This window comes from Bos taurus, chromosome 2, assembly GCF_002263795.3.
Source record: "Bos taurus isolate L1 Dominette 01449 registration number 42190680 breed Hereford chromosome 2, ARS-UCD2.0, whole genome shotgun sequence".
In the NCBI taxonomy this organism is placed as follows: domain Eukaryota; kingdom Metazoa; phylum Chordata; class Mammalia; order Artiodactyla; family Bovidae; genus Bos; species Bos taurus.
Window position 1 is genome coordinate 43442837 of NC_037329.1, and position 27350 is coordinate 43470186.

Below are 27350 nucleotides of genomic sequence, written 5' to 3' on the forward strand. Positions count from 1 at the left end.
GTCAGACATCCAGCTTGAATTAAGGAAAGGAAAGAAAAGCTCTGGGACTATATCAGATTTATCATCTGATGTACCTGTTGCTTTACCTAGTAAACATACTTATTGCCTATGAGTGTAGATATCACTGCTTTCAATCCCATTTTGGAGAGGAGGAAATTAAGGTTCAGAGATACCAAATGACTTGCTCAAAAGTTCTTCTGAGTAGTATATGGTATAGCCTGCATTTGGAAGTTGCTTCCTGACTTATAAGCTCTTTATAACATACCAGGCTGACTCATAATTTATGAAGATTGTTGAACACATATAAAGGGTTCCAAGTACAACATTACCAAGTGCTATCTCTTAAGTATTTCTTATTCATGCTATTCTGTGCATATGGACACCCATGTCTGTTCAGCAACCCATACATAACACATTGTAAATCTGTGTAAGCAAAAGCCATAGCAAATAGGTGCAAAGCAAACAGCAGCTATATTCCTTTATGAAAGTAACAAAGAAACCAAGAATATTTAATATGATTTCTTACAGGATTTTGTTACATCTATTTAAGTCTCCATTTAGAATTTTAATGGAATACAGAAGACATGTATATCTTCTAACCCTTCAAGAAGCCTCTGTGCAATGCCATCAATATATTCATTAATAGTGACAGCTTTACAACTGATGGCTCCAAACAGTCCCTAGAATGAAGATAATGAATAATGAAATGATAGATAATGAAACTTCATGATACTCAAATAGCAAGGCCAAGTTCTTGATCTATCTCTTTTGTCAGTAGCTTCTCTCCAACTGCAATTAGCCATCTGACATCTGTTTCATTAGTCCATGGCAATAAAGAATATCTGATCTCACAAAGCGGCAACTCTCCAAAGTCTGTATAAAACAGTCACACTATCAATTTGTTGTGTTCAATGTTAAATCTTGTGTGCTTGGAAAAGAAACTTCTAATTTAAATACTAAATCACCTACTTGTCTTGATCTTCAAGACTTTTATTACTGATCAAGAACTCATAACCTCATTTCTATTATGATTTTACTATTTTGTTTGTACTATATCTTAACCTGTAAGAAAAATAATGGCCCCAGTATTAAGAACAAGAACTTAGAGAAAACCCTTTCACATACAAATGTAATGGAGATTTAAATATTTCAGCATCTGACTACATCCAGAACATTACACATGAAATAACATGTGAGATGCGTTTTCATTCTGTAAAAGTTACCAAAAACAGTTTATCAAAAAGCAATTCAAATGAAGATCAACTGTTCACTTTTCTTTCTTACTTGTAATTTACTCTGCAAATACCAAATACCATTGCAACACAATTAAAAAAAAAAAAAAACAAGACTGTACAGAAATGTTTAAATTGAATTAAAAGCATGTGTTTGTTTTTAGAAACACATTAGAAATTGAGTGTCCTAATATTCACAAATATCATTTGTGGTTGGAAGAAGCAGAAAGGTGGATAACTCAGAGTGATCCAGACAAAAAATCCAACAGTACCCGGAAGACAGTAGTTTGTAAATTCAGTACAGATTGCCAATCAAATTCTATATATTTTAACATTTTAGGAAATGCAGATGTGACCATTTGAGAGGCATCTAAAGTACAAATGAAACAAAATGGAGGGGGAAGGGAACAACCTTTAAAACAATGATATGGCCATGCTGCTGCTGCTAAGTCACTTCAGTCGTGTCCGACTCTGTGTGACCCCATAGACGGAAGCCCACCAGGCTCCCCCATCCCCGGGATTCTCCAGGCAAGAACACTGGAGTGGGTTGCCATTTCCTTCTCCAATGCATGAAAGTGAAAAGTGAAAGTGAAGTCGCTCAGTCATGTCTGACCCTCAGCGACCCCATGGACTGCAGCCTTCCAGGCTCCTCCGTCCATGGGATTTTCCAGGCAAGAGTACTGGAGTGGGGTGCCATTGGCCATAGGACATGACAAAAACTGGTTAGAATCAACTAGGTCCAAGATGGCAGAAAATTGAACCTCATCATATGCTCCCTGTAATACCTTAGTATCTAAATGATGCACCCACCAGCCCCATGACAGTTCTAGGCTAACCATAAAAGTTCAAGAAGTAGGTGGTGGCTTAATCCTGAAGCTTCTGCCCCTTCCCCAAATTAATTGGGATAATCCTCCCACTCATCAGCCTATGAAATTACCCAGCCCATAAAAAATAACCACACCATATGTCAAGGCTCTCTCACCTTCTGAGACAGCCCATATTCTGTGGAGTGGTGCTGTTGTTCAGTAACTAAGTCATGTCTGACTCCTTGCAACTTTATGGACTGTAGCAGGCCAGGCTCCCCTGTTCTTCACCATCTCCCAGAGTTCGCTCAGATTTACGTCCATTGAGTCAGTGATGCTCTTTAAGCATCTCATCTTCTGCTGACCCCTTCTTTTGCTCCCCTCATAGCTTAGTTGGTAAAGAATCCACCTGCAATTAGGAGACCCCAGTTCAATTCCTGGGTGGGGAAGATCCTCTGGAGAAGGGATAAGCTACCCACTCCAGTATTCCTGGGCTTCCCTTGTGGCTCAGCTGGTAAAGAATCTGCCTGGAATGCAGGAGACATGGGTTCCATCCCTGAGTTGGGAAGATCCCCTGGAGAAGGGAAAGGCTACCCACTCCAGTATTCTGGCCTGGAGAACTCCATGGACAGTCACAAAGAGTCAGACATGACTGAGCGACTTTCACCTACTTACTCTTTTGCTTTCAGTCTTTTCTAGCATCAGGGTCTTTTCTAATGAATTGGCTGTTCACATCAGGTGGCCAAAGTACTGGAGCTTCAGCATCAGTCCTTCCAATGAATATTCAGGGGTGATTTCCTTTAGGATAGACTGGGTTGAACTCCTTGCAGTCCAAGGGACTCTCAAGAGTCTTCTCCAGCACCACAATTCAGAAGCATCAATTCTTTGGTGCTGAGCCTTCTTTACGGTCCAATTCTCACATCCATACATGACTACTGAGAAAACCATAGCTTTGAGAGTACATACCTTTGTCAACAAAGTAATGTCTCTGCTTTTTAATATACTGTCTAGGTTCATCATAGCTTTCCTGCCAAGGGGTAAGCATCTTCTAATTTCATGGCTGTACTCGCTGTCTACAAGTCTGGTAAGTGTGTTTTTCTCTAAGTACATCCAGTTTTTAACCCATTATTTTGTCTCCAAATTCTTTCATGATGAAGCAAGAACCTTAAATTCACTGGCAACACAAACACTGCCTTTAAGTTGAGTTATAACAAAAATATAATATTTTGCTTATTTCTGATAATTAAAAATGGCTACTTGAGTAATAATTTTCACTCAAATTTTGGGCTTAGGTCTCCTTTAAAAGCTGTCTAAGAAAACTTACAGTGATGTCTATTTTTTGTTTTAACAAATATTCCCATATCCTTAGAAACTTTAAATATAAGCATTAGTTTTTCCTCCTTGGAAATAAGTCTCTGGGTATTTCCAGAACAAAATAATAGTGCTATCCCTATAATGCTAACACCTTGGCTCAAATGTTAAAGGAATGATGCTGTTAAATTGGAACTCTAACCTAAATAAGATCAAACAAGAGCACACTAGCAGTTAAGACTTCTGTCTATCAACTGAAATTAAACAACACCTTTACTTCTTAAAGAATACTGGACCTTAAAAAAAAATACTCGCCCTTAACCTCTGACTCTATGTAAAAGTCCTATTAGCCAGACAAACTTAATGACTTTTTAAAATATATTTTTCATCACTTTTATTGCAAATTTTGACTCAATTAAAAAACTAATGAGCTATCTACATTGTGTTTTTTGCTAGACCCATCACATACATTATCGTTTCCCAACTAAATTTATTTATAGATTATAAACTAACATTTTAACCCTAGACAGGACCTATGATAATCACTGAGTTATCTAACAAGCTGATAACTATAAATCTGCAGCCACATCAACAGTGGAAACAGTGGGAGACTTTATTTTCTCGGGGTCCAAAATCATCACAGATGGTGACTGCAGCCTTGAGTTAAAAAACACTTGCTCCTTGGAAGAAAAGCTATGACAAACCTAGACAGCATATTAAAAAGCAGAGATATTACTTTGCCAACAAAGGTCCGTCTAGTTAAAGCTATGGTTTTTCTAGTAGTCATGTATGGATGTTGAGAGTTAGACCATAAAGAAAGCTGAGCAATGAAGAATTGATGCTTTTGAACTGTGGTGTTTGAAGGCAGGAGGAGAAGGGGATGACAGATGATGAGTTGGTTGGATGGCATCACTGACTCAATGGACATGGGTTTGAGCAAAATCCAGTAGTTGTTGATGGACAGGGAAGCCTGGTGTGCTGCAGTCCATGGGGTCACAAAGAGTTGGACACTACTGAGGGACTGAACTGAACTGAGATGGCATTTGTGCACAGGTAATGTGAAATGAGAAAAGAAATGAGAAAAGGAGAAAAGGAAAGATAAGCATCTGAATGCAGAGTTCCAAAGAATAGCAAGAAGATAAGAAAGCCTTCCTCAGCAATCAATGCAAAGAAATAGAGGAAAACAACAAAATGGGAAAGACTAGAGATCTCTTCAAGAAAATCAGAGATACCAAGGGGACATTTCATGCAAAGATGGACTCGATAAAGGACAGAAATGGTATGGACCTAACAGAAGAGGATATTAAGAAGAGGTGGCAAGAATACAAAGAAGAACTGTACAAAAAAGATCTTCAGGACCCAGATAATCACAATGGTGTGATCACTCACCTAGAGCCAGACATCCTGGAATGTGAGGTCAAGTGGGCCTCAGGAACCATCACTACGAACAAAGCTAGTGGAGGTGATGGAATTCCAGTTAAGCTATTTCGAATCCTGAAAGATGATGCTGGGAAAGTGCTGCACTCAATATGCCAGCAAATTTGGAAAACTCAGCAGTGGCCACAGGACTGGAAAAGGTCCGTTTTCATTCCAATCCCAAAGAAAGGCAATGCCAAAGAATGCTCAAACTACCACACAATTGCACTCATCTCACGCGCTAATAAAGTAATGCTCAAAATTCTCCAAGCCAGGCTTCAGCAATACATGAACCGTGAACTTCCTGATGTTCAAGCTGGTTTTAGAAAAGGCAGAAAAACCAGAGATCAAATTGCCAACATCTGCTGGATCATCGAAAAAGCAAGAGAGTTCCAGAAAAACATCTATTTCTGCTTTATTGACTATGCCAAAGCCTTTGACTATGTGGATCACAATAAACAGTAGAAAATTCTGAAAGAGATGGGAATACCAGACCACCTGACCTGCCTCTTGAGAAATCCGTACGCAGGTCAGGAAGCAACACTTAGAACTGGACATGGAACAACAGATGGGTTCCTAATAGGAAAAGGAGTACGTCAAGGCTATATATTATCACCCTGCTTATTTAACTTATATGCAGAATACATCATGAGAAACACTGGACTAGAAGAAACACAAGCTGGAATCCAGATTGCCGGGAGAAATATCAATAACCTCAGATATGCAGATGACACCACCCTTATGGCAGAAAGTGAAGAGGAACTCAAAAGCCTCTTGATGAAAGTGAAAGTGGAGAGTGAAAAAGTTGGCTTAAAGCTCAACATTCAGAAAACGAAGATCATGGCATCCGGTCTCATCACTTAATGGGAAATAGATGGGGAAACAGCGGAAACAGTGTCAGACTTTGTTTTTTTTGGGCCCCAAAATCACTGCAGATGGTGACTGCAGCCATGAAATTAAAAGACGCTTACTCCTTGGAAGGAAAGTTATGACCAACCTAGATAGCATATTCAAAAGCAGAGACATTACTTTGCCAACAAAGGTCCGTCTAGTCAAGGCTATGGTTTTTCCTGTGGTCATGTATGGATGTGAGAGTTGGACTGTGAAGAAGGCTGAGTGCCGAAGAATTGATGCTTTTGAACTGTGGTGTTGGAGACTCTTGAGAGTCCCTTGGACTGCAAGGAGATCCAACCAGTCCATTCTGAAGGAGATCAGCCTTGGGATTTCTTTGGAGGGAATGATGCTGAAGCTGAAACTCCAGTACTTTGGCCACCTCATGCGAAGAGTTGACTCACTGGAAAGGACTCTGATGCTGGGAGGGATTGGGGGCAAGAGGAGAAGGGGACGACAGAGGATGAGATGGCTGGATGGCATCACTGACTCAATGGACACGAGTCTGAGTGAACCCCAGGAGTTGGTGATGGACAGAGAGGCCTGGCGTGCTGCGATTCATGGGGTAGCGAAGAGTCGGACACAACTGAGAGACTGAACTGAACTGAATGTGAAATGTGGGAGAAATCATTTTGAAGTGGAGCACTCTGGTCACTGAGAGAAAACAGTGAAGGAGAGAACAAGTGAGATTTTATTAATAAGAACAGACTTTAACTGGATTTGGCAATATTGCATGGGCAAAAGTGCCACAGAGCCAAGACTCACAGTAAGTGCCTTTGATTGTCAATAAAATGACACTGCTTCAATCAGTGAAATTCTCCATTGATTCGAGATGGGCAAACAAAAACAATAAGCATAGTTAGGGGCCAGCTATGCCACATGCAAATTATTTGGCTTTGTGCAAGGCACTAATATTCCTTGGGACTCAGTGTCTTTATCTGTTAAAAAAAAATGGAGGACCTAGACTAATGATAACCCCTATGAGTGACTTAGAAGAGACTAAGTTCTCCAAAAACCTTTAATATGAAGGTCTAAGACATCCACAGAAATACTAGAATATTTGTTAAAAAGTTGTACTTTTTAACAGCTCAAGTACACATCTGCTATCCATACCTATCTTCCTCCCCATTCAGGAGGACTTAAATAAGTTCTCGTGCTGCCACCAGCTCAGCCTGGAAAGAACCCCAGGATTCTTTTAGGCTTTGGATTTTCTTTCTGACTGTAGTATTTTTACATGGGTGGTCATATACTTAAATGCATTAACTCCTGAAAATTATAATTAAAGCAGATTACCATTATGTGAAATATTAACTACAGAGTTGGGCAAGACTGAAGTGACTTAGAATGCATGCATGCATTGGAGGAGAAAATGGCAGCCCACTCCAGTATTCTTGCCTGGAGAATCCCAGGGATAGACGAGCCTGGTAGGCTGCCGTCTATGGGGTTGCACAGAGTCAGACACGACTGAAGTGACTTACTGTTAAATTTGCCTGCTTGGAAATTACTAACAAAACCCAATGAGTGCATAGGAAAAACCCAATGAATAGTGAACTAAAGATGTTGATTAAATAGGATAGAAGAATAGGATAATGAATTATAAAGTAGGGAGAAGTGGGCAATGCCTAAATAGACACCCCAGGGAATCTAAAGTTACTGCCTCTGCCTCTAGCTCTTTAACAGATTTTTCAGAAACTAAGAAAATAATTTAAAAGTACAATTGACCAAAATATTTTTTACTGAAAGAAAGTGACTGCTTCCTAATCAAGAAGTTTATATATTTGACAATGCAGTACACCTTCTAACCCAGTAAGTTTGCAAAGTCAGCCTGACAACCATCTTTCTTAAAAATATGCCTCTGGGGGTTTTCCCTGAAAGTCCAGTGGTTAAGACTCTGTACTTTCATTGCAGGGGGCATGGGTCTGAGCCCTGGTTGGGAAACTAAGATCTTGCATGCCTCAGTGAGTGGCTAAAAGAAAAAGCCTTTGAAGCCCATTAAGTAGCTGACTAAAAATACACCGTGCAAAGTTCTTTAACCATCTTACTTCCTAAAGGTCTTTCCGAGACCTGGGTTCAATCCTGGGGTTGGGAAGATCCCCTGAAGAAGTAACAGCTACTCACTCTAGTATTCTGGCCTGGAGAATTCCAAGAGGGGCCTTTGGAGATAATTAGGATTGGATAGGAGTCATGAGAGTTAAGCCCTCATGAATGCGATGTGGGATAAGTGCTCTTATAAGAGTCACAATAAAGCTTGCATCCTCTCTGTTCTCTGCCCTGTGAGGATACAATGAGAAGGATGTCCTCTGCAACCCAGAAGATGGACCTCACCAGAAACTGACCATGCTGGCACCCTGATCTTAGAATTACAGTCTCCAGAACTGTGGGAAATAAATTTTTGTTGTTCATGAGATTTCCTAGGTGGCTTAGATGGTAAAGAATCTGCCTGCAACGCAGGAGACCCAGGTTTGATCCCTGGGTCAGGAAGATCCTCTGGAGAAGGGCATGACATTCCACTCCAGTATTCTTGCCTGATGAATTCCATGGACAGAGGAACCTGACGGGCTACAGTCCATCGGGTTGCACAGAGTCGGACATGACTGAATGACTAAAACATGCACGTGCATAAGCCCAGCTCATGGTACTTTCTTATAGCAGCCTGAACTAAGATAATATCTAACAAACATCAAAGTGTAAATGTAAAAAAATTTTTATGAGTACAAAGGTTTTATTTCTTATCTCAACTCCTCTAATTAATTATTGATCCAATCTGTGATTTCACTGAACGTCTCATCTAAAATTTACTATTATAACAATAAAGATTATTATTTTCTCCCCTCAAGGACTTTATGTTTCTAAGGAAGTACAACTAATTGATAGCCATAGTAAATATGGGCTTCTAAAGTTTTTTTCCCACTCTACTAATTAGTTTAAAAAAATGCCCTTGGGTTTAAATCTGCAAAGGAGAACAAATGACTGCTTTTGTAAAAAACAAACCAATTAGACGTGATTATTTTATTCTCTTGACCCTTGATACTCATGATGGACTTAGAAATATGGAATATTTTTAATAATAATCTTAAAAAAAAAAAGAGAAAATTCTCTTTATGTCTCAATTATCGTGCCTTTACTTTTTAATTAGTTAAGGAGACCTCTGTTTAATAAATTATCTTAGAATCTAGCTATCATTTATATTAGATTTTCCTTAAAAAATAGATATATAGGATGATTGGTCTTTAAAATATATTTAAAACATTGAAATCTCAAAAAAATATTGAATAGAAAATGTTGTAACAAAATTTAAATTAAAAATGTCTATACTATATACAAATATCTATACTATGATCCCAATTTTAACTTTTAAAAAATGCTAAGAATGGAAAGATAACACATTAAAATGTTGTCAGTCATTTTCTCTAATAAGAGTTTTTCCATTATTTTTCTTTTTGTCTTTTGAATTTTTAACAAAGAACCTGTACTTTATGTAATCAGAGGAAACATTTATATTAACATCAGTTTATTTTAAATAAAATATACATAACCTGTTATAAACATATTTCTATAAAAGTGTGATGTTGAAAAATAATAAAATGCATCAATTTGATTTCTCAGAAAATTAAAGTCTGAAGATTTTAACTTTCTCAAAAGGCAGAGTTGTTTCCCTGTACAAGCACTCACTCTGCTGGTGACAAAGAGAATGTACTTATATTCTGCCAGTTCTGAAGTAATTGCATTATTTGCTTCAAACACCAGAGGGCAGGGTTTTCACTATGAAACAACTATCAATTATCACTATGTTATATACCCTTTTTGGGTCTGTGGTTTCCGTTAATCTGTGATCAAATGCCACTGTGTTTATTATGTTTTTTTGGACTGTACTTCTATTTAGTATATATGGATCAATTAAAATTACAGTTTGACTCAAGATAAAGCTGAAGATAAAGTTGGAAAAGTAGAGCAGGGTCACTTGGGGAAGGCCTGTTAGGCTATTCTTGGGAGTCAGACTTGCTTTTGAGCTAATAGCTGATTTATCATATATAAAATTGGACTTCCCAATTTTGGGTGACTCAGGCTTCCCTAGTGGCTCAGAGGGCTTCCCTAGTGGCTCAGACGGTAAAGCATCTGTCTGTAATGCAGGAGACCCAGGTTCGATCCCTGGGTTGGGAAGATCCCCTGGGGAAGAAAATGGCAGCTCACTCCAGTATTCTTGCCTGAAGAATCCCATGGACTGTGGAGCCTGGTAGGTTACTGTCCATGGGGTCGAAAAGAGTCAGACACGACTGAGCGACTTCACTTTCACTTTCAGACAATAAAGAATTTGCCTGCAATGCAGGAGACCAGGGTTCAATCCCTGGTTTGGAAAGATCTTCTGAAGAAGGGAATGGCAATCCACTCCAGTATTCTTGCCCGGAAAAATTCCATGGACAGAGGAACCTGGGGGACTACAGTCCATGGGATCACAAAGAGTCAGACACGAATGAGCAACTAAGACATACACCTATGTAAAATGAACTTCTACTTATCAATATGTAAGTCTCTGATCTGACACTATCTCATATTTGAATGACTAATAAAGACATTGAAAACTGAGGTCCATCACTACTGGTTCTAGTCTAATAAAAAATGCAAAGATAAATTTTAGGAAATTAGTTAAATGTCCTTAGAATTCCAGATCCTTAAAGCAACACTGAAATGCTTTTTTCTAACTCTAAAAGCTTCTAACATATGAGTCTCAGGAATTCTGGTGATAGTGGAAGTGAAGCTGAGAGGGAAAATATTCCAGGAAGAAAGAACAGCAAGAGCAAAGCCAAAAGTTCACAGTTTGTTTAGAGAATGTCAGGGTAATTTGGTAATGGCTACGAGAGAGGGAGCACTGGAGAAAAAGCTGAAGATAAAGTTGGAAAAGTAGAGCAGGGTCACTCGGGGAAGGCCTGTTAGGCTATACTTGGGAGTCAGACTTGCTTTTGAAAGAACTGAGAAAGCCACTAACTTTTAAACAAGGGAACTGTGACTAAGATCTGTTTTTTATAAAGGCTGTAACACACAGGACAAATCAGAGTGAGAGCCTGGGAGCAGGGGACTCCAAGGAGTCAAGTGCCCCAGCCAAGACTTTAAATGGGGCAAAAACACCGTGGGTGCTAGGACAAAGTTTTCCAATAACACCTCAAAAGGCAAGAATGAGTAGGCTTGCTGAAGAACTAAATAGAGTGAAAAGGGGTTTCAGGCCCTTGATAAGTAGGTGGATACTTATGTCTTAGACTGAAAGTTTTAACAATTCTAAGTGCCAGGTGCTTTCTGACTCCAGGTGGCAAAATCTACTAAATACCTGGAAATACAGGACTAGAATTCAGGGGAGAAGTGAGACATAAATAAGTAAAAGAAAAAAAAATAAAATTAAGGTCTTTTTTGTGTGACTTATTGTATCATCTATATTAGACTCACACCCTCATTAAAGTTAACTGGTTGATGTCAATGAGCAGCAATAGAAAGTAACTCTGAATTGAATACTTAGCAAAATTAACTTTTGAACTGAATGTCACCCATGTAAATTATGTGAGGGCACTGCACCTTTACATATAACTTAGTTTATATTATTAATCATTATCCACTCAAAACACATACACAAAATATATTGGCAAGTATGTGATTTATGTTACATATATAGATAGGGATTTATTAAGATGTCTTAAATAAACTTACCCATTTCATTTAAAGTGAAGTCAAAATTTTTAAAGATATATTTATAAGACATAAAAATGAATTTAAAAATAACAAAGATCATTAATAACAATGATTATTAGTAACTATCATTAGTATTAAACTTATTTACAGAGTGCCTCAAACAGATTTCATGAGTTGTCCCTGGGGTGGGCAGGAACTGGTAGTAACAACAGTACCAAGTATAATACTCTTGATAACATGTATCATTAATAGAACTTATTTTCTACTCTTCATACTCTTCTCCCACTTCTTCCAACCTTAGTTTGTAGGATAAACTAGAGATCTTAGATGCTCTCATTTGGAAAATTGTATTTAAAACCCAAGTCTTCCTAACATAAACTAGATTAGAATACTGATTACCAAATTTTCTGGAACTCTTTGAAACAGAAAATACAGACCAAAGAAATTTAATGTTCCACTATAAAACAAATCTAATATTGTCTAGATATATAAATTGGGGGGTATGCCATAAATGCTTGCTAATTATTACAGAGTTTAAATCTGAGGAAAATTTCAATCCAATTATTATAAGTCTAACCTATCCAAGCATGAATTAATTCAGCCTTCAGAACTGTTTCAAATGAAATTTCATCCCCAAAGGATTAATAGCTGTCAAAGTTTCATACATCTTAGATTATATTTTGAATTTTTAAAAACACCTCTGCATTATCTACATATAGAGTTTAAAATTTTTAAAAACACCTCTGCATTATCTAAGTATAGAGTTTAAAATCGGAGAAGGCGATAGCATCCCACTCCAGTACTCTTGCCTGGAAAATCCCATGGACAGAGGACCTGGTGGGCTGCAGTCCATGGGATCGCAGAGTCGGACACGACTGAGCGACTTCACTTTCACTTTCCACTTTCATGCATTGGAGAAGGAAATGGCAACCCATTCCAGTATTCTTGCCTCGAGAATCCCAGGGACAGGGGAGCCTGGTGGGCTGCTGTCTATGGGGTCCCACACTACAGAGTCGGACACGATTGAAGCGACTTAGCAGCAGCAGCAGCAGCAGAGTTTAAAATATTCTTCTCCACTTATCTAAAGACCGAGTCAAGTTGTACTTTATGAAGATGGGGACCTCAACATATTATTTCAAAAATAAGCAGCCTCTTGCTTCTATTTTAGTATGTTCAACAGAGCTGGAATGGGTTGGGAAAAAAAAGAAACAGGAATACTTACTTGAACCTGGCAGGTGAAAGAGGAGTAGGAGGAAACATTCCTGGTTCAAAAGAATCAAAGTAAGTCACTGTCCAAGAAAAGCTGCAGCAGGAGAATCCAGCAGTTAGGGATATTATAAGTAGACTCCAGAATCCTTAATGGGCAAACAGGAGAAAACTTGAATTATTAACACCAAAGCAATTAAATTAACTCAGATCATGTTCAGAAGATCATACATATTTCTAATCTTTTAAATTATGTTTAAGTGATAAAAGAGATATGAGCCTTGAAGAAAATCTTTTGTGGAAGTGTAAAATATTAAAGCACAACTAGGAAGTCATATCAATGAATATTTTAATTCAATTATAATTTACTATGTGGAAAAGAATACAAATTCAACCTAAAGCTTTTATCTTCAGTTTTATACAACTGAAACTGTGGGGAAAATGTCAAAACACTTCACTGTTAAAATGTCCTGACATTTTTTATTTAACTCTGTGATCACAGCTTGCTACTTTTTATTACTTAGTACTAAGTGATCCTTGAGAAACCTATATGCAGGTCAGGAAGCAACAGTTAGAACTGGACATGGAACAACAAACTGGTTCCAAATAGGAAAAGGAGTACGTCAAGGCTGTATACTGCCACCCTGCTTATTTAATGTATATGCAGAGTACATCATGAGAAACGCTGGGCTGGAAGAAGCACAAGCTGGAATCAAGGTTGCCGGGAGAAATCTCAATAACTTCAGATATGCAGATGACACCACCCTTATGGCAGAAAGTGAAGGAGGAAGAGTGAAAAAGTTGGCTTAAAGCTTAACATTCAGAAAACTAAGATCATGGCATCTGGTCCCATCACTTCATGGGAAATAGATGGGGAAACAGTGTCAGACTTTATTTTTGGGGGCTCCAAAATCACTGCAGATGGTGACTGCAGCCATGAAATTTAAAGACGCTTACTCCTTGGAAGGAAAGTTATGACCAACCTAGATAGCATATTGAAAAGCAGAGACATTACTTTGCCAACAATGGTCCATCTAGTCAAGGCTATGGTTTTTCCTGTGGTCATGTATGGATGGGAGATTTGGACTGTGAAGAAAGCTGAGTGCCAAAGAATTGATGCTTTTGAACTGTGGTGTTGGGAGAAGACTCTTGAGAGTCCCTTGGGCTGCAAGGAAATCCAACCAGTCCATCCTATAGGAGATCAGTCCTGGGTGTTCATTGGAAGGACTGATGCTGAAGCTGAAACTCCAATACTTTGTGCACTTCATGCAAAGAGTTGACTCATTGGAAAAGACTCTGATGCTGGGAGGGATTGGGGGCAGGAGAAGGGGACGACAGAGGATGAGATGGCTGGATGGTATCACCGACTCGATGGACATGAGTTTGAGTGAACTCTGGGAGTTGGTGATGGACAGGGAGGCCTGGCATGCTGCGATTCACGAGGTCACAGAGTTGGGAGACGACTGAGCGACTGAACTGAACTGATCCCTTTCTTTCCATACCATGAACTTTTGACATATGAATTAATTTTATTAGAGTGTCTACTCTTTATAACTTTCCTACCAACATTACAAACCTAATCTGATTCCTTAACTTTGCTCGGTACATGAAGAAATGTTACTTTCCAATTTATAAATGGGCTGGGATCCTAGATTTTCATTTACACTGTAACTGCAATTTACAAGAGATACCAAGTCAAGAAGAACAGTACTACAACGAGCTGTAAGAGGAAAGAGTTAAGATATGGAACAATGTGGGAAATAAATAGAGTGACTAAGAGAGAGAAGAAATTAATTTGAAGGATTGAAGACACACATTCAAATTGCCTCCTTCGTACAGTTTACAAAGCCACCATTACCAATGAGTGTATCCCAGGTCTCAGGAATACACAGAAGAAAGGCTGAGAAGACTACAACAGAGGCTGACTTATGAATTACCAAATTCCCTGGCTGCACAAAATGCACAACCAAATATAGCTTTATTTTAACAATAAGTAGCAAAGAAATATGTGTACTGGACTGTCTGTAAACTAAAACTCAGTATCAGACTGAGTTACTGAAACTCAGAGCAATGAAGTAATAAACAAATCTGTGGCAAAGTATTTTTGAAAGATGAACCTAATTTTTTTATCCTGATAGTCCCCCTTCCCTTACCCCGTTTTCAAAAGATAACGAACCTTCTGTTAACTGCCCCAGAAGGATGTGGCAAAGAAAGGAGAAACAGCCCTATGCCTCTTTGGTTTTTATGTTGCAAAATTAAGGGAACTAGTAGGACAGATGTAAGAAGGAGGAGGGTAAAGACAAAATATCCTGGATATCAAGGGTACAGAAAAAAATGTGTAGAACAGGGAGACAGTGAGGGCTTTATCTACAGATGAGAAAGAGTCCTGGTTTTGAGAAGTGGTGTGTGTGTGGCTGCATTTGTGTGTATGGAGAGGTGGTAGTGTTGCTGAGGCTTCCTGGTGGAGCCATCAAGAAGCCACACACACCAAAGAAGAATTGGAGCTATGTACAGAATCTTGGCAGACAGGGCCAGAGCCAAGTTTGCAGATGCCTCTGCCTTAAGTGGGGCATAGAAATAGCACACGGTCATGTGGCTTGGAAGGTGCTACATCTGAAAGGCCATCCTGAACAGAATGCAAAATGTTTCAGCAGTAACTCATTTGAACAAATGTCTTGAGGACTAGATCGTATTCCCAACCCAATATCCTGGCACAGTCAAACCCTAGAACCATACCCCGTGGGACTGAGCAGAGAGAACCTGAGTAAAGACTGAGGGCAACCTTCCTGCCAACTCAGAGACTGTATGGGGACTGTGGTGGAATGATGGGAAACTCTAAATATCTAAAAAAGTGAGAAAAACACAAAATAACTAACAATAACAAAATGTGAGGCTCCCTAAAGCCCATCAGGCTTTTTTACTCAGGTGGTTTAACAGAACACTTACAGGATTTAATACAAAAATATTCTTGAGTCTTTAGAATAACTACTATTCTATGATCTAAGTGCCTGCCTCATTTTGGGCATTTTAGTTATTTTACATTCACTTTGAACTGATCAACAGTTACATCCCTGATAAAAGTCACATCACAACGATAGGGCTAAAACAATACATTGCAATACTGTAGTACATTGCAACACTGTGGTCTATAAGTGTGTGTATGCTTCTGAAATTACTCAATTCATGTATGGACAAGCAGAAAAGCCACAAAAGTTGGCAGTTCATAACTATATTTTTTAACAAAAATCTTGAAGCTAAAAATTTGATAACTTATGTTTTATAAACCCATTTTACCAAGTTAACATGATTTTTAAAAGGTGCATGAAAATTAAGTCAGTCTTCCTTCTCCAATTTACCAACTCTGTTTCTAAAAGCAATCAGTTTATTGTTCATCTTTTATTAAAAATTATAGGTAATGTAGATAGCTATGTACAAGAATGAGCCAGTTATATACAAACGTATGCCATGTATGTATTTTCTCAGTTTATTTTCCACAAATGGGATTCTCACTAGAAAAACTGTCCTGAATTTTTTCACACAACATTTTCGGAGACCTTCCATATCCAGTACACACAGCCACAATTCCACTGCATATTTTTATTATTGCACTTTTCACTATTAAAAACAAAGCCGCAAGTAACATTCTTATACAGTTATACAAAGATATCTGTAACAAATTTCTGAACAACTGCTATGTCAAAGGATACAGGTCTTTAAATACACACATCCTTGTTTCTTCTCTATAGTTAATTTTCATCAGTTGATATGATGGAAAATCTCTTTCATCCACTGTAACCCCCTGGACTCAATGGTTTCACCTAAAGCAAATATGAGAGCAGGTGGGAAATTCCTATTCTAATCCCTTTACTGGAGTTTTATATTGATTTATCTAATTGAGGAGATCATTTTTCAAATATATGATTTTTATTTCAAAGTGTAGTTATTTTCCTTTCTAGGAAATGATGGCAGCTCTATGTTTCTCTAAAAAAGCTTCCAGCGAAGAAAGATTATTATATGTTGTAAACATTTCAATATTATTTAGCAATTTCAGGTTTATAGAGATGAGATGACTTTCAGAAGTTTTATGAAGTCAGAGATGTAAGCAGAAACAAACAGAAAAACAAACAAAAATCTTCCATGTTCCCATACTGGGAAAGGTATCTTATTTAAAAATGTTAAGCTATCAGTTACATTCTTCTAAGATGTATTCCTGTCATAAACAAACAATAGGATGAGATGTGACCACATATTGATAAATTCCAAGTCCTGTTTTAGAGCTTTTGACGTTTGAAATGTTTTAGTAAACTAAAATACTATGAAATATAATGCAGTAATAAAAAAAAGAATGAGGTAGAACTATGTTTACTGATACAGAATGAGCTCCAAGATATTTTAACGAAGCTGCAGCATATGCATGATTACAATTATTTTTTCTACAGCTGTTATAAAACCACATATCTTGTTATTATACTTTTATACACATATAAACAAATAGAAAAAGACCTGAAAATACATAAATAGATTAATGGTAACCTTTGTTTTAATGAAATTTTTTTTTTCATAGCAACTAAAATTTTTATTTAATAAATGGTACAAAGCACAGTGCCAAAAACATTAACATTTAAAATTTCACCAAAAGAAAAAATACTATAGAATACACAGTTGCAAAAAGCTACATTAAGTTATTTTACAACTGCCTTAGGCTGCAAAAAGAAAAAACCCAATGCCATACCTAAGTTATCCCTCTCTCAAAATAATGCCATTTATGTTATAAACCATGAGCACCCCATCAAAAGACTGGAACTGTTTTTGTTAATTCTGTGGCCATATTGTTAAAAGGGCAACAATTTGGGGCTTTATACAGAGTTAGAGTTCCTATCAGAGGTACAACAGCACCACAGCCTTAGTGAATCCTTATGAAAGGAGGTACATGAATGACTGAATTACAGGAGTTACAAGGAATGAGAGCTGCTCACTTCCCACAGAAAACCAACAAAGGCACAAGATACAGACCATTTGCTTACGAATGTGTAAAACTCAAAGTCCACGTTATTCCTACAACATGTTGAAAGGGCTTCAGAATTCACACAATACTAGTTTTCTTTTGGTTCTGGTTAAATTATATATACCAGTTTATAACAGAAATGGTAAAATCTGTAACTGTTCAAAGTTTTAAAAGATTACTTAAGAATGGTTTCTTGTATTTCTATGCCACCTTTATAGTTCTGCTTTCTCATTTCTTCATTAGTAAATTCAGTGTGCAGGTTTTATCCCAGGCTAATTTAATTTATAACTTCCGGAAGGAACGCCCTCTCGAATCCACAGAGCGTTGAGGTGGGGAGCCCCCACCCACGTCACCAACATGCTTGTCGCCCCACACCGCCTCTTCGCTCTTCTCAGCTAAAGCCACCGTTGAGTCTTCCGCCTCACCCCTCCTCCCGTCGCGGCCCTCCTCAGGGTGTCTTCCATCACAGTCACAGGCTCGGATGCGAGCTCTGGGCTGGTACAGCTGCAAGCCTGGCCGGTCCTTGTTTCCCGTGTGCTCCTTTCTGGGTGCCGGCTAGTCTTCACTCTTCTCCTTTCCCAGCCTCTCTGCTGCTTCCACAGGGCAGCCCCTATCCCGGCTCCCTCTTCTCCCTCCGTCTGCGGCCGACCCCTTCCCCCGTGCCAGCTCTTCTCCATTTCTTCCCGAACATTTTTCCAGCTCATGGTGGGCTCTGTGTTTCCTGCTGTCATCCAAGTGGCATTGCTGTGCTTCAAGTTCTTTTTCTCGGGATCTTCTCTCCTTATCCCTTTGCTCTTTATCACTGTCATATTGTGACCTCTCCCGGAGCTCCTCCAGCGAGCCCTCTGGGGGCTTGGGCTTCAGGACCACCGCACTGGGACAGGGCTCCCACTTCCCGTCTCCAGGGTCAGTCTCCTCCGCTCTTTCTTTTGGTTTCTCAGTGCTCGGCTCCTCTCCCTTTTCTGGTTTTTTGAGAAGCTTCATCCTTACTTCCTTCTCCGCCGTTTTCTTCTGTTTTTCTGCTGCTTTCCTCCTGCACTTCTCCTCCTCCCGCCGCCTCGGCTTCGCCTCCGCTTCTCTTCTTCCCGTAGGCGCTTCTTTTCCAGCTCCCTCCTCCTCCGCTCCTCTCGTTTTTCTTCTCGAATTAGCTGCTTCTCTAATTTTCTGTTCTTAATATATTCCAAGAGAGGTGTGGTTCTTCTAGCAATAAGTTCTCGTGTCTTTGCCTCTATGTCTCCCAGAAGAGTTTCAGGACTGACACTAGTTTTCTCCTCCTCCACACAGTAAGTTTCTAAAAATTTCTTATACTCTGGGTCATCTTCAATGCTTCCGGTTTTGGCATCTTTTTTCTTTAGCTTCTTTTTGGCTATCTTCTGGAATGGAGCAAATTCTACCACTGCAGGATATTCTAGCCCTTTATTATCAATGAAGATATATCCATCAAAACGATCTCTAAAAAGAAGGATGTCATCTGGATTTCTAAAGTTAATGTATGCTCTTGAGTAGAGATGAGGATAAAGACTGACATCAGCAGTAAAGAACTCGAAGTAATCGTGTGCAGGCAGCGGGTGCAGCTGCTGTTCCAGCTGCTCCTTGGTGAGGCTGGGCGGAAGCCGCCGGATGACCACTTTGCTCAAGACCGTCCTCTTTTCCTCGCGAGGTTTGCCTGCGCCGCTCCCACAGCTGGAAGAGGAGGCCAGCGGCGCTTCGGCCTCCCGCCGCGGAGACTCCCGGCGGAGCTGGCTTTCTGCGGGTGATGGTTTCTCCCTCCCGCTCGGACCCCGTGTAGCAACGGCCACACCGGGGCCCCCGGCTCCATCCTCCGAGCGCATCTGTACCCCACGCGGTGGTGCCCTGAAATTTTTTTCATGAGACTGTAACTCATATAACTAAGTTATGAAATTAAAAATCAAAATTAACAGGTAGTTTTATAAGCTGTAAACACTATAACCAGCTGGCTACTAATAAAAGCTTTGATGGACTCATGCATAAAACTAATCAACAATTTTAATGATAAGCAAATGTGTGCAGGGCTTCCTTCGTGGCTGAGACGGTAAAGCGTCTGTAATGCGGGAGAACCAGGTTCAATTCTTGTGTCGGGAAGATCCCCTGGAGAAGGCAATTGCAATCCACTCCAGCACTCTTGCCTGGAAAATCCCATGGACGAAGAAGCCTGATAGGCTACAGTCCATGGGGTCACAAAGAGTCCGACACGACTGAGCGACTTCACTTTCACTTTTCAAATGTGTGCAACTTTATCAAAAAGCTGAACAGCCGTGGGTCTTCAATTTTCAAGTACAGGAGCAGAGGAAAGGGATTTTTCCTCCCCTACCAGTACCATCTGACCTGAACACACAGTTGGAATACAGCAGCTGCACTGACAAGTCTCCACTCAACTATTCTGTCAATCTGCCCCTCAGCTTGTAGGAATTCCACTCCCTTTCCTATTAAAAGGTTAAGGAGTGGAAGGGAATATTCTGCCTAAAACTGATGAAACCTGAGTTAAGTAACATTTGTAGTTTTCCAAGCATGTTAAATCATCATATTCACAAGGGAAAATTAAAAAAAAACTTTTTTATTATAAACAATCTCAAATATACACAAAAGCAGAAGAATATAGTGAGTGCTCACTTTGGCAGCACATATACTAAAACTGGAACAATCCAGAGATTAGCATGGCCCCTGTGCAAGGATGACATGCAAATTTATTAAGTGTTCCACGTTTTTTGGAAGCAACCTAGATGTCCATTGACAGATGAATGCATAAAGAAGCTATGGTACATGTATACAGTGGAATATTACTTAGCCAACTTAGCTCCATAATCTGTAAAACATCTTCATTTTTAGATTTTTAAACAATTTGAATGCTCAATCCAATGATTTCCCCCCATTCCTTTCCAATCACCTGCCATTAGCATTTGTCCATTTACAAACAGTATCAAATAAATTAGTAGGCATAGACTCATAAAAGATGAAAAAGAACGTTACATATTTTAGCAAAAGGGGACGGTTTGTGTTTTTACCTTCGTCCTCTCTGTTAAATGACACCTGGTTGAGAATACAATAGTTTTCTCGAAAACAACCAGATGGTAAATATCCTCAGCTTCGCTTGCCATCAGGTCTCTTTTCCAACTACTCAACTCTGACGTTTTAGCATGAAAGCAGCCATAATCAATATATAAAACAATGGGGCACAGGTATGCTACAATGAAATTCAATTTACAAAAACAGGTAGCAGATCAGGTTTGGCCTGAGGGCCACAGTTCGCTGACCTCTGCTCTGGAATATTTTATCAAAATTATTTTATTCTTTTTAGCATAGTTGAGAATAACTGATGAGTAATATTAAATGATTCCTAATATAATACAAAACAAAGTGTTTCCAGATACAGGAAAATAAGATCATTAAAATCTTATAATGTATCTTAGGTATATAAAAGGGGCCAATGCACCAATAAGGTAATTTCAAGATCAAATAAGCTTTATTCTATCAAAAAAAATATCTCAATTTTCTCTTTATTCTGTGGAAGGTCCTGTAAGTAAGAATAAACGACATGAAATAATTCTTACAAAAAGAACTGCTCAAGAAAATTTAAAAATGAAGACTGGGTCCAACAGACCCTGAGAGGATACTGAGAGTGCAGCCTATTAAGTGACTTTAACTTTGATCCAGGAGACTAAGGATAGGGTCTGAAATTTCATAAATTCAGAGTAAGAAAATCTTCAGAGTTTTTTTTGTTTGTTTGTTTGCTGTTGCTATAACTGAGGAATAAAAACTACTAGACTAGTGATTCTTGTAAACTAGCAGCATGAGCATCACTTAGAAACCTATGAGGAATGTAAATTTCTGGGCTCTACCTTATACTTACTGAACAGAAACTCTAGACTAGGTGAAGCCCAGCAAAATGCTTCAACAAGTTTTTCTGACTTCATTAGCCTAAGAAACATCCTTTCCATCAGCTGGGCCAGGTAGTACCACACTAACAATAATAAACCAATTTCTTGAGAAACAGAGCTCCTAATGTCTGGTTCTCATTACTTTTACGTGTTAAGAGGAGACCTGTAATGATTTAATGACTAATAATTCAGCTGCACACTGATAATTCCGGATAATGACCTGTATTGTTTTTGCCTTGCTACCATGCCTAGGCTATCTGATGGCATAAAAATTCTAATATACACTGTCTTGAGTTTTGATTTAGAAGGAGTATTTTATATTTATGGATACAGGATAGTTGGGACTATCAGGTGAAATAACACGTTTTTGGCGTACTGTAAAAGTTCAGTACTGTTGTTAATTGTTGAACATGGTTTTCACACTTTCTTAAACTTATACTTGTGCTTTTTTAACCAAAGTTTTTCTCATTAGGAGTTACAGTCATTCATTACAAACAACAGAAATTAAAAAAAAAAAACTATAATTTCAAAATTCAGATAAACTAACAGTTTGGTTGTATCCTTCCAGTGTTTTAGGGCTTTTTGTTTTTCTCTTTTTTGCCTTGGTTCTTTTACTGTTATCAGCAATATACAAAATTTTACAGACTCTGCTGCAGAAAAGGATAACATATTTGTAAATTTTTAAATGAAATATTAGAGTTACCCTACCCAGCTACAGAAAGTACTGTATTATTTCCTTAACAGACTGTGGGCTCAAATTATAAGGTTCATATTATACACCCACTAAAAAGCTAAAGTTTATGGTTTCAATCAGCTTTCACTGTGAGGAAGAAACTGAGTCCTTTGCTACCAACTTGCACTTTTCTAACAGAATGGGTCATTTCCCAACACATCCTTTCCCTTGGAAATTTTTAGCATATTTCTAATGTTCTGTCATTCAATTATGATCGTACAAAGTCTCACTTATCACTCTGCAGAAGAAAAGAAATCAATTATCAATTCTTTAAATGAGCAGGCTTCATCTTTGTCAGTCATCTCTTCTCTGGAAAATGTGTAGAAGCCTGGAAACATCTCAAGCATAAAACGAGCAGTTAATGGGCAGCTAAAAAATAAATAGCCCTTGACACTGCAAGATGCTAGGAAAATCCGCTCCTAGCCATGAAAGGGACTTAAAGGTAACTACTAACTAATAGATGTCATAGGAACCAAAGACCAAATTTAAAACCTTTTTAGACACTGAAGGAACTCCACAAAAATCTGATTACAATTTCTGTATAGTACTATTTACAGTGTTTGTAAAAGTACTGGCACTACATTTGATAACAACAGTCTCAGATTAAGGAGTGTCTGCTAAGGGCAATTCCTTCTATTAATGCACTTATTTCAGGTTTGCCTCAAATAGAAGATCATTTATCATTCTTTCTGATACTTTCCTAGTTATAAAACTAGGGGAAAAAATGCAAAAATTGGAAATAGGACTAACTGCGAAACGTGATAAAATTTGGGAAAATGCTGACAGAAAAGCAAATGTGGAAAATGAAACAGTTCAATGTTATATATGATTAGTGCAATCAATTTGGCCAAAAAATAACTTCAAGGAGGAATGGCTGGAATGTGATTTTCAACTAAATGACCTCAAGTTTTATTTTATTAATTTATCTGACAAATAGGCTTATAGGACAATTATAAAAGGAAAGCCCTACGAACTCTGCAGTGTAATTCCAATGCCACCCAGGGAAGATTTGGGGAGATGAGTTCCAAGGCCAGCCGTTAATCACATCTCCTCGGTGGGACTACCTCACTAGTTAAGATGAACACTGTAATAGCCTAATCCTGTTAGCCATTAGGATCAATCAACTCCCAACACTGATACAATGCTCATCATGAACCTTTTTAAAAAAACTATAAATAGGGCTCCCCATGAACATTTCTTTCACAGAAACAAGCATGAGCATAGCAGTGTCTCAGCTCCTTTGGAAACTAAGTTTCTTAACAGGCATTTAGGCTTATATATTGTTCCTTTTCAGTCAAGAGTTGACAGATCAATAAATGCTATGAAAAGCCTTATGATCACTGTTGATTTTAGAGATCAACAGTGTAACACACAGAGGCACACTAACAAAATGAGTAACTGAAAAGGACTTGTTTTCTCATGCCAGAAGTTAAGACAAGCACAGACAAGTTTTCATGGGACAGCCAGCAAACTAATCTGTTCATAATTTGAAGATAAAAGCTTCCCTTTCTGCAAAATCAGGTGGATTCTGTTGTCCTAATCATGAGGACATTAGCCTTGAAGAGGTCATTTAAATAGGTTAGCTAAGATTGGGGGAGGGAATAACAAGTGGGATAGGCTCTCAATCATTTCCCATACCCTCATCCCCAATTCAGAGTGATCAGCCAAATATATTATAGCAAACAGGAGTAAAATATGCCAGACAGGTAAAATTCTGAACTCTTCACAATTATTTTGGCAGAGAAAAATAAAGATTAAATAACAACTGAATCTTTTACTACAAATCTGTAAACTAGCATTCTACTGACATTCTATAGAACTCAGGTCTTTTTCCTGGTCATAACTAGCTTGTGTTAAGTATACCCAATGCTTTTCATATTTTTTAAAAAACCAAGTTGCTTATAAGGAGATTTGAACTTAAACTTCTGCAGCCTGCTTAAGATGTTATCTTTGTTAAGTCTGTGGGGAAATGTTTGTTTGTTTACTTCCTGGGAAGAAGTGTAGAAAAGCTTTTCCAAAAGGTAACTAAAAAATGTCAAGTATTCTCTGGGTCTGTTACATACAGTTGTGTTCAAAACATATTCCTAGTGTGTCTGGCATACAAACAAACATATATATAAAAAGATAATATACCACATACATATACAAATGAAGAACAGTGAAACATCACCACACAGGGGATATATTAAGTATTTTATCCAAACCTGTATATCATTAAAACATAAAAAACAAAAGTAAGCTCAAAAATCAAGTGACAGTAAGGTTCATACCTAACAGTCCAGTGTTTACATCATCTTCATTCTTCAAATTTTCAGCATGTAACTCTGTAAATACAAAAAGAGATTTTATAACTTGAACAGAAGCGCAAAGGCTAGAAAGACCTGGAGTTCTGGAAACTGCTCTGGAGCCGGAAACAACTGGGTTCAAACCTGGATTCCATTTACTAGCTGAGTGACCTTCAGGAAGCAAATAAGATGTCTTTTTGATCAACTGCTATGTATGTAAAATGGGGATTTTTATTCCCAAGACATTTTATACAAGGCAAATTACTAGTTATTGAGTTCAATTCTGTATTCTCCAAAATAAGCACAGTTTAAGGTCTTCTGCAATGCACTTCTACTTACCAAGTTTTATGACTTTATGAACAAAGGCAATCTGAGTAAAACAGAAATAACTATCTACAAGACAAAACTGAACTGCTTTGAAAAAATGGGGGAGGGGAGTGGTAGAGGAATGAAACATTGGCACCCAAATATTTAACATTGACAATTTACACCCTGTACCATTGTATGAAGAGGTCAAACTCTCACATTAACATGCCAATCTGTCTTCTGTATGAAAATCAAGCATGGAAAGGTGTTAGATGCCATGAACAGCTCATGAGGGGCCTGAAGCAAAGAAGGAAAATAAAAACTATAATTAAATAGATTTAATTCTACTTAGTGAAGTAAAACTAATACTCGAGTTACGTGTTGGGTGCTTTTCATATAACAAACTTAGGTAGTTTTTTTTCCCAATAACTTAGCCAAAATCACAGTTACAACTGAGGTTTCAACTCAGGTCTGATTCTTCACACGGTAAAATATCCAAACACATAATACATTTGTATGCGTTCTGGAAAACCGATCAAGGCATTATTTCTATTTCAACCTGGCCAGTATTTCAACTTCAGACACGAAATGTAAAACCATTAATCAGACAAAGAACAGACTATCTTGCTTTGCAACAGAATTTCACCAATACACTGGGTTGCAAACCTAGTAAAAAATCCAAGAGGGACTATTTTACCTAAATACACATTTTGGGCTGTGCAATGGAAATCCTTGTTCTTCAGGAATTCAATGTGTACAGAACAGGTGGATTGTACACCTCTAACCATTTGCAGATTTAAGTCTTTGAACTTGTATAGCTTTTTAAAATTACCCTTTTCACCGCCTTCCTTTAAGGATAGTTGTTTTGCATTCTGCTTGATTTTACCAATATTTTATCCCCAAGTGTTCACTGATTCCATTATTTCTTCAAGACTACCAACCTATCAAGACCCTTTCTAAAAATGGGCCTCCTGATCACCGACCAAAGTCTTCTACTTTTAAGACAAGACAAAGGGGAAGACCAAAGAAAGGTGCGGATGAGGCGTATGGATGAAACCAGCTACCAAGCTTGCAGCTTCTATGGGGGAGAGGGCGATGAAGGCAAGGACCATATCCAGGCTCAACTGAAGTAAACTCTGGATAGACTTTCAAGGCCCGGGCTTCCTTCTGTACCTTTTACGATCAGGTAGGTGATGGCGAGCAGGCAGGCAAGAAGGATGGCGAACAGCAGAGAACAGAGAATTGAGAGGACTTGGACCGGCCAGCGCCGAGCCAGGGCTTTACCACCCGCATCCGCCGAGAAAATGCCATTGCGTTTATCGGGCAGAACCGGAGATCCGTCCCCATCTGGCTGGAGTACCGGGTCCTTTCTGAGTTTCGATGACGACCCGGCCGAGAACTCCGCCCGCAAATCACGGGCCACTTGGTCGCATCCCTCCTCCTCTTCGACTTCGCCCTCACCCCAGCTATCTCCCTGACTGAAAACGGAATACGCAGGTCGAGCGAACGGGACAGGGGTGCCGGGCCGGCGGCGCAGAGGGGCCGAACGTCTCCCGCTCTCCACAAACGACATGGCGGGAAAGACACTCAGGCCCTCGGAGGTCCAACGTCGCCCACCTACCCCGCCCCGCGGTCGCAGTAGCCAATGAGCAGCCAGGCCCACTGCGGCCTCCACCACTAGGCCCAGGCGCGCAGGGGTGCGTAAGGGTGCGTGCTGGAGCAAGAAAAGTGCCGTGGGGCCGATGAGAGGCTGAGCGCCCCTGGACCAGAGCACTACCCGCAAGCAGTACGAGGGAAGGCGAGCCGAGGCCCAAGGGAGCCGAGTTTCCTCCCCGTGCAGCGTTTAGTCTCTCCGCCAAAAACCTCCGCCACCTTCACGTCACCTCTAAACTAGCGCGTGCCTTCGCAGTCCCAAAGCCGCACCTCCTCTACGCCCGGTCCTAGCGCCCGCCAACACACATTCCCGAACCTGTTTGCTTTCTCCTATCTTCTCTACACCAGCACTCTCCCCCGGCTTCCCTCAGTAACGGAAACTCAGCGCCTGGCGCCTTCATCTCCCTTAGGCCCAATACCGCCTTCCCTTTCACATTGTTCTTCCCGTCCCTACCACAACTTCCCTCTACGCCGCGGGGCAGGTCTCCACCCCCGCCCCACCCTGGCGCGCGCCGGCCAGCTGGTGCGTAAGGAGCTCGAACCGGCTCCGGGCGACCCCTCCTCTAGCTTGCCCCGCCCCCTTCCTCCGCCTGTAGTCCCGCGCGCAAGCTACTGGCTCTGGTCACCGCTAACGCTAGAGGCTGCTTACCCCACCCCCATCCCATCCCACCTCTGGCGGCCTCAGGTTTGTGGGGCATAGGTGATTCGGAAGGGGGGCAGAGGTTGAAGGTGGCAGGCCTCCACTGGTCCACTCCCTACGGGGTGTGGCAGTCTAAGTTCGAGAAGCTGGGACACCGTTGTCTTCCCTTCCCCGGGGAAAGTTGGAGTCTTCCCTGCGGGGAATCCGCGCAGAAACTTCTTCCGTCCCCCTCCCCCAACTCCATACTGTCGACGCTGAGTTAGGCTGAGGCTGGGGGCGAATCGCCGAAGAGCTGAG

The 27350-nt window shown here is 39.6% G+C and overlaps 2 protein-coding genes and 2 non-coding genes across 4 annotated transcripts in view; 2 read left to right on the forward strand and 2 right to left on the reverse strand.

Annotated features, from left to right (window-relative positions):
- Window positions 1-26342, reverse strand: part of ARL6IP6 (ADP ribosylation factor like GTPase 6 interacting protein 6) — a 41231-nt gene extending 14889 nt beyond the window's left edge. The window contains 3 exon segments of the mRNA NM_001034281.2: window positions 12552-12684; window positions 24440-24493; window positions 25934-26342. Of these exon segments, the coding sequence (NP_001029453.1) occupies window positions 12552-12684; window positions 24440-24493; window positions 25934-26333 (587 nt within the window). The 5' untranslated portion in view covers window positions 26334-26342.
- Window positions 9743-9814, forward strand: TRNAY-GUA (transfer RNA tyrosine (anticodon GUA)). The gene has a single exon. It is a non-coding gene; the product is annotated as a tRNA-Tyr (tRNA).
- On the reverse strand, window positions 15997-27273 carry LOC132342969 (regulator of nonsense transcripts 3A-like). The gene is given in 5 exon segments (XM_059878300.1): window positions 15997-18599; window positions 18602-19394; window positions 24440-24493; window positions 24980-25057; window positions 27084-27273. Coding segments are annotated over 2 exon segments (1548 nt in total). The 5' UTR covers window positions 19373-19394; window positions 24440-24493; window positions 24980-25057; window positions 27084-27273; the 3' UTR covers window positions 15997-17822.
- On the forward strand, window positions 20164-20267 carry LOC112443599 (U6 spliceosomal RNA). Its single transcript, XR_003031988.1, has one exon. It is a non-coding gene; the product is annotated as a U6 spliceosomal RNA (small nuclear RNA).
- Window positions 27274-27350: the final 77 nt, after the last annotated feature.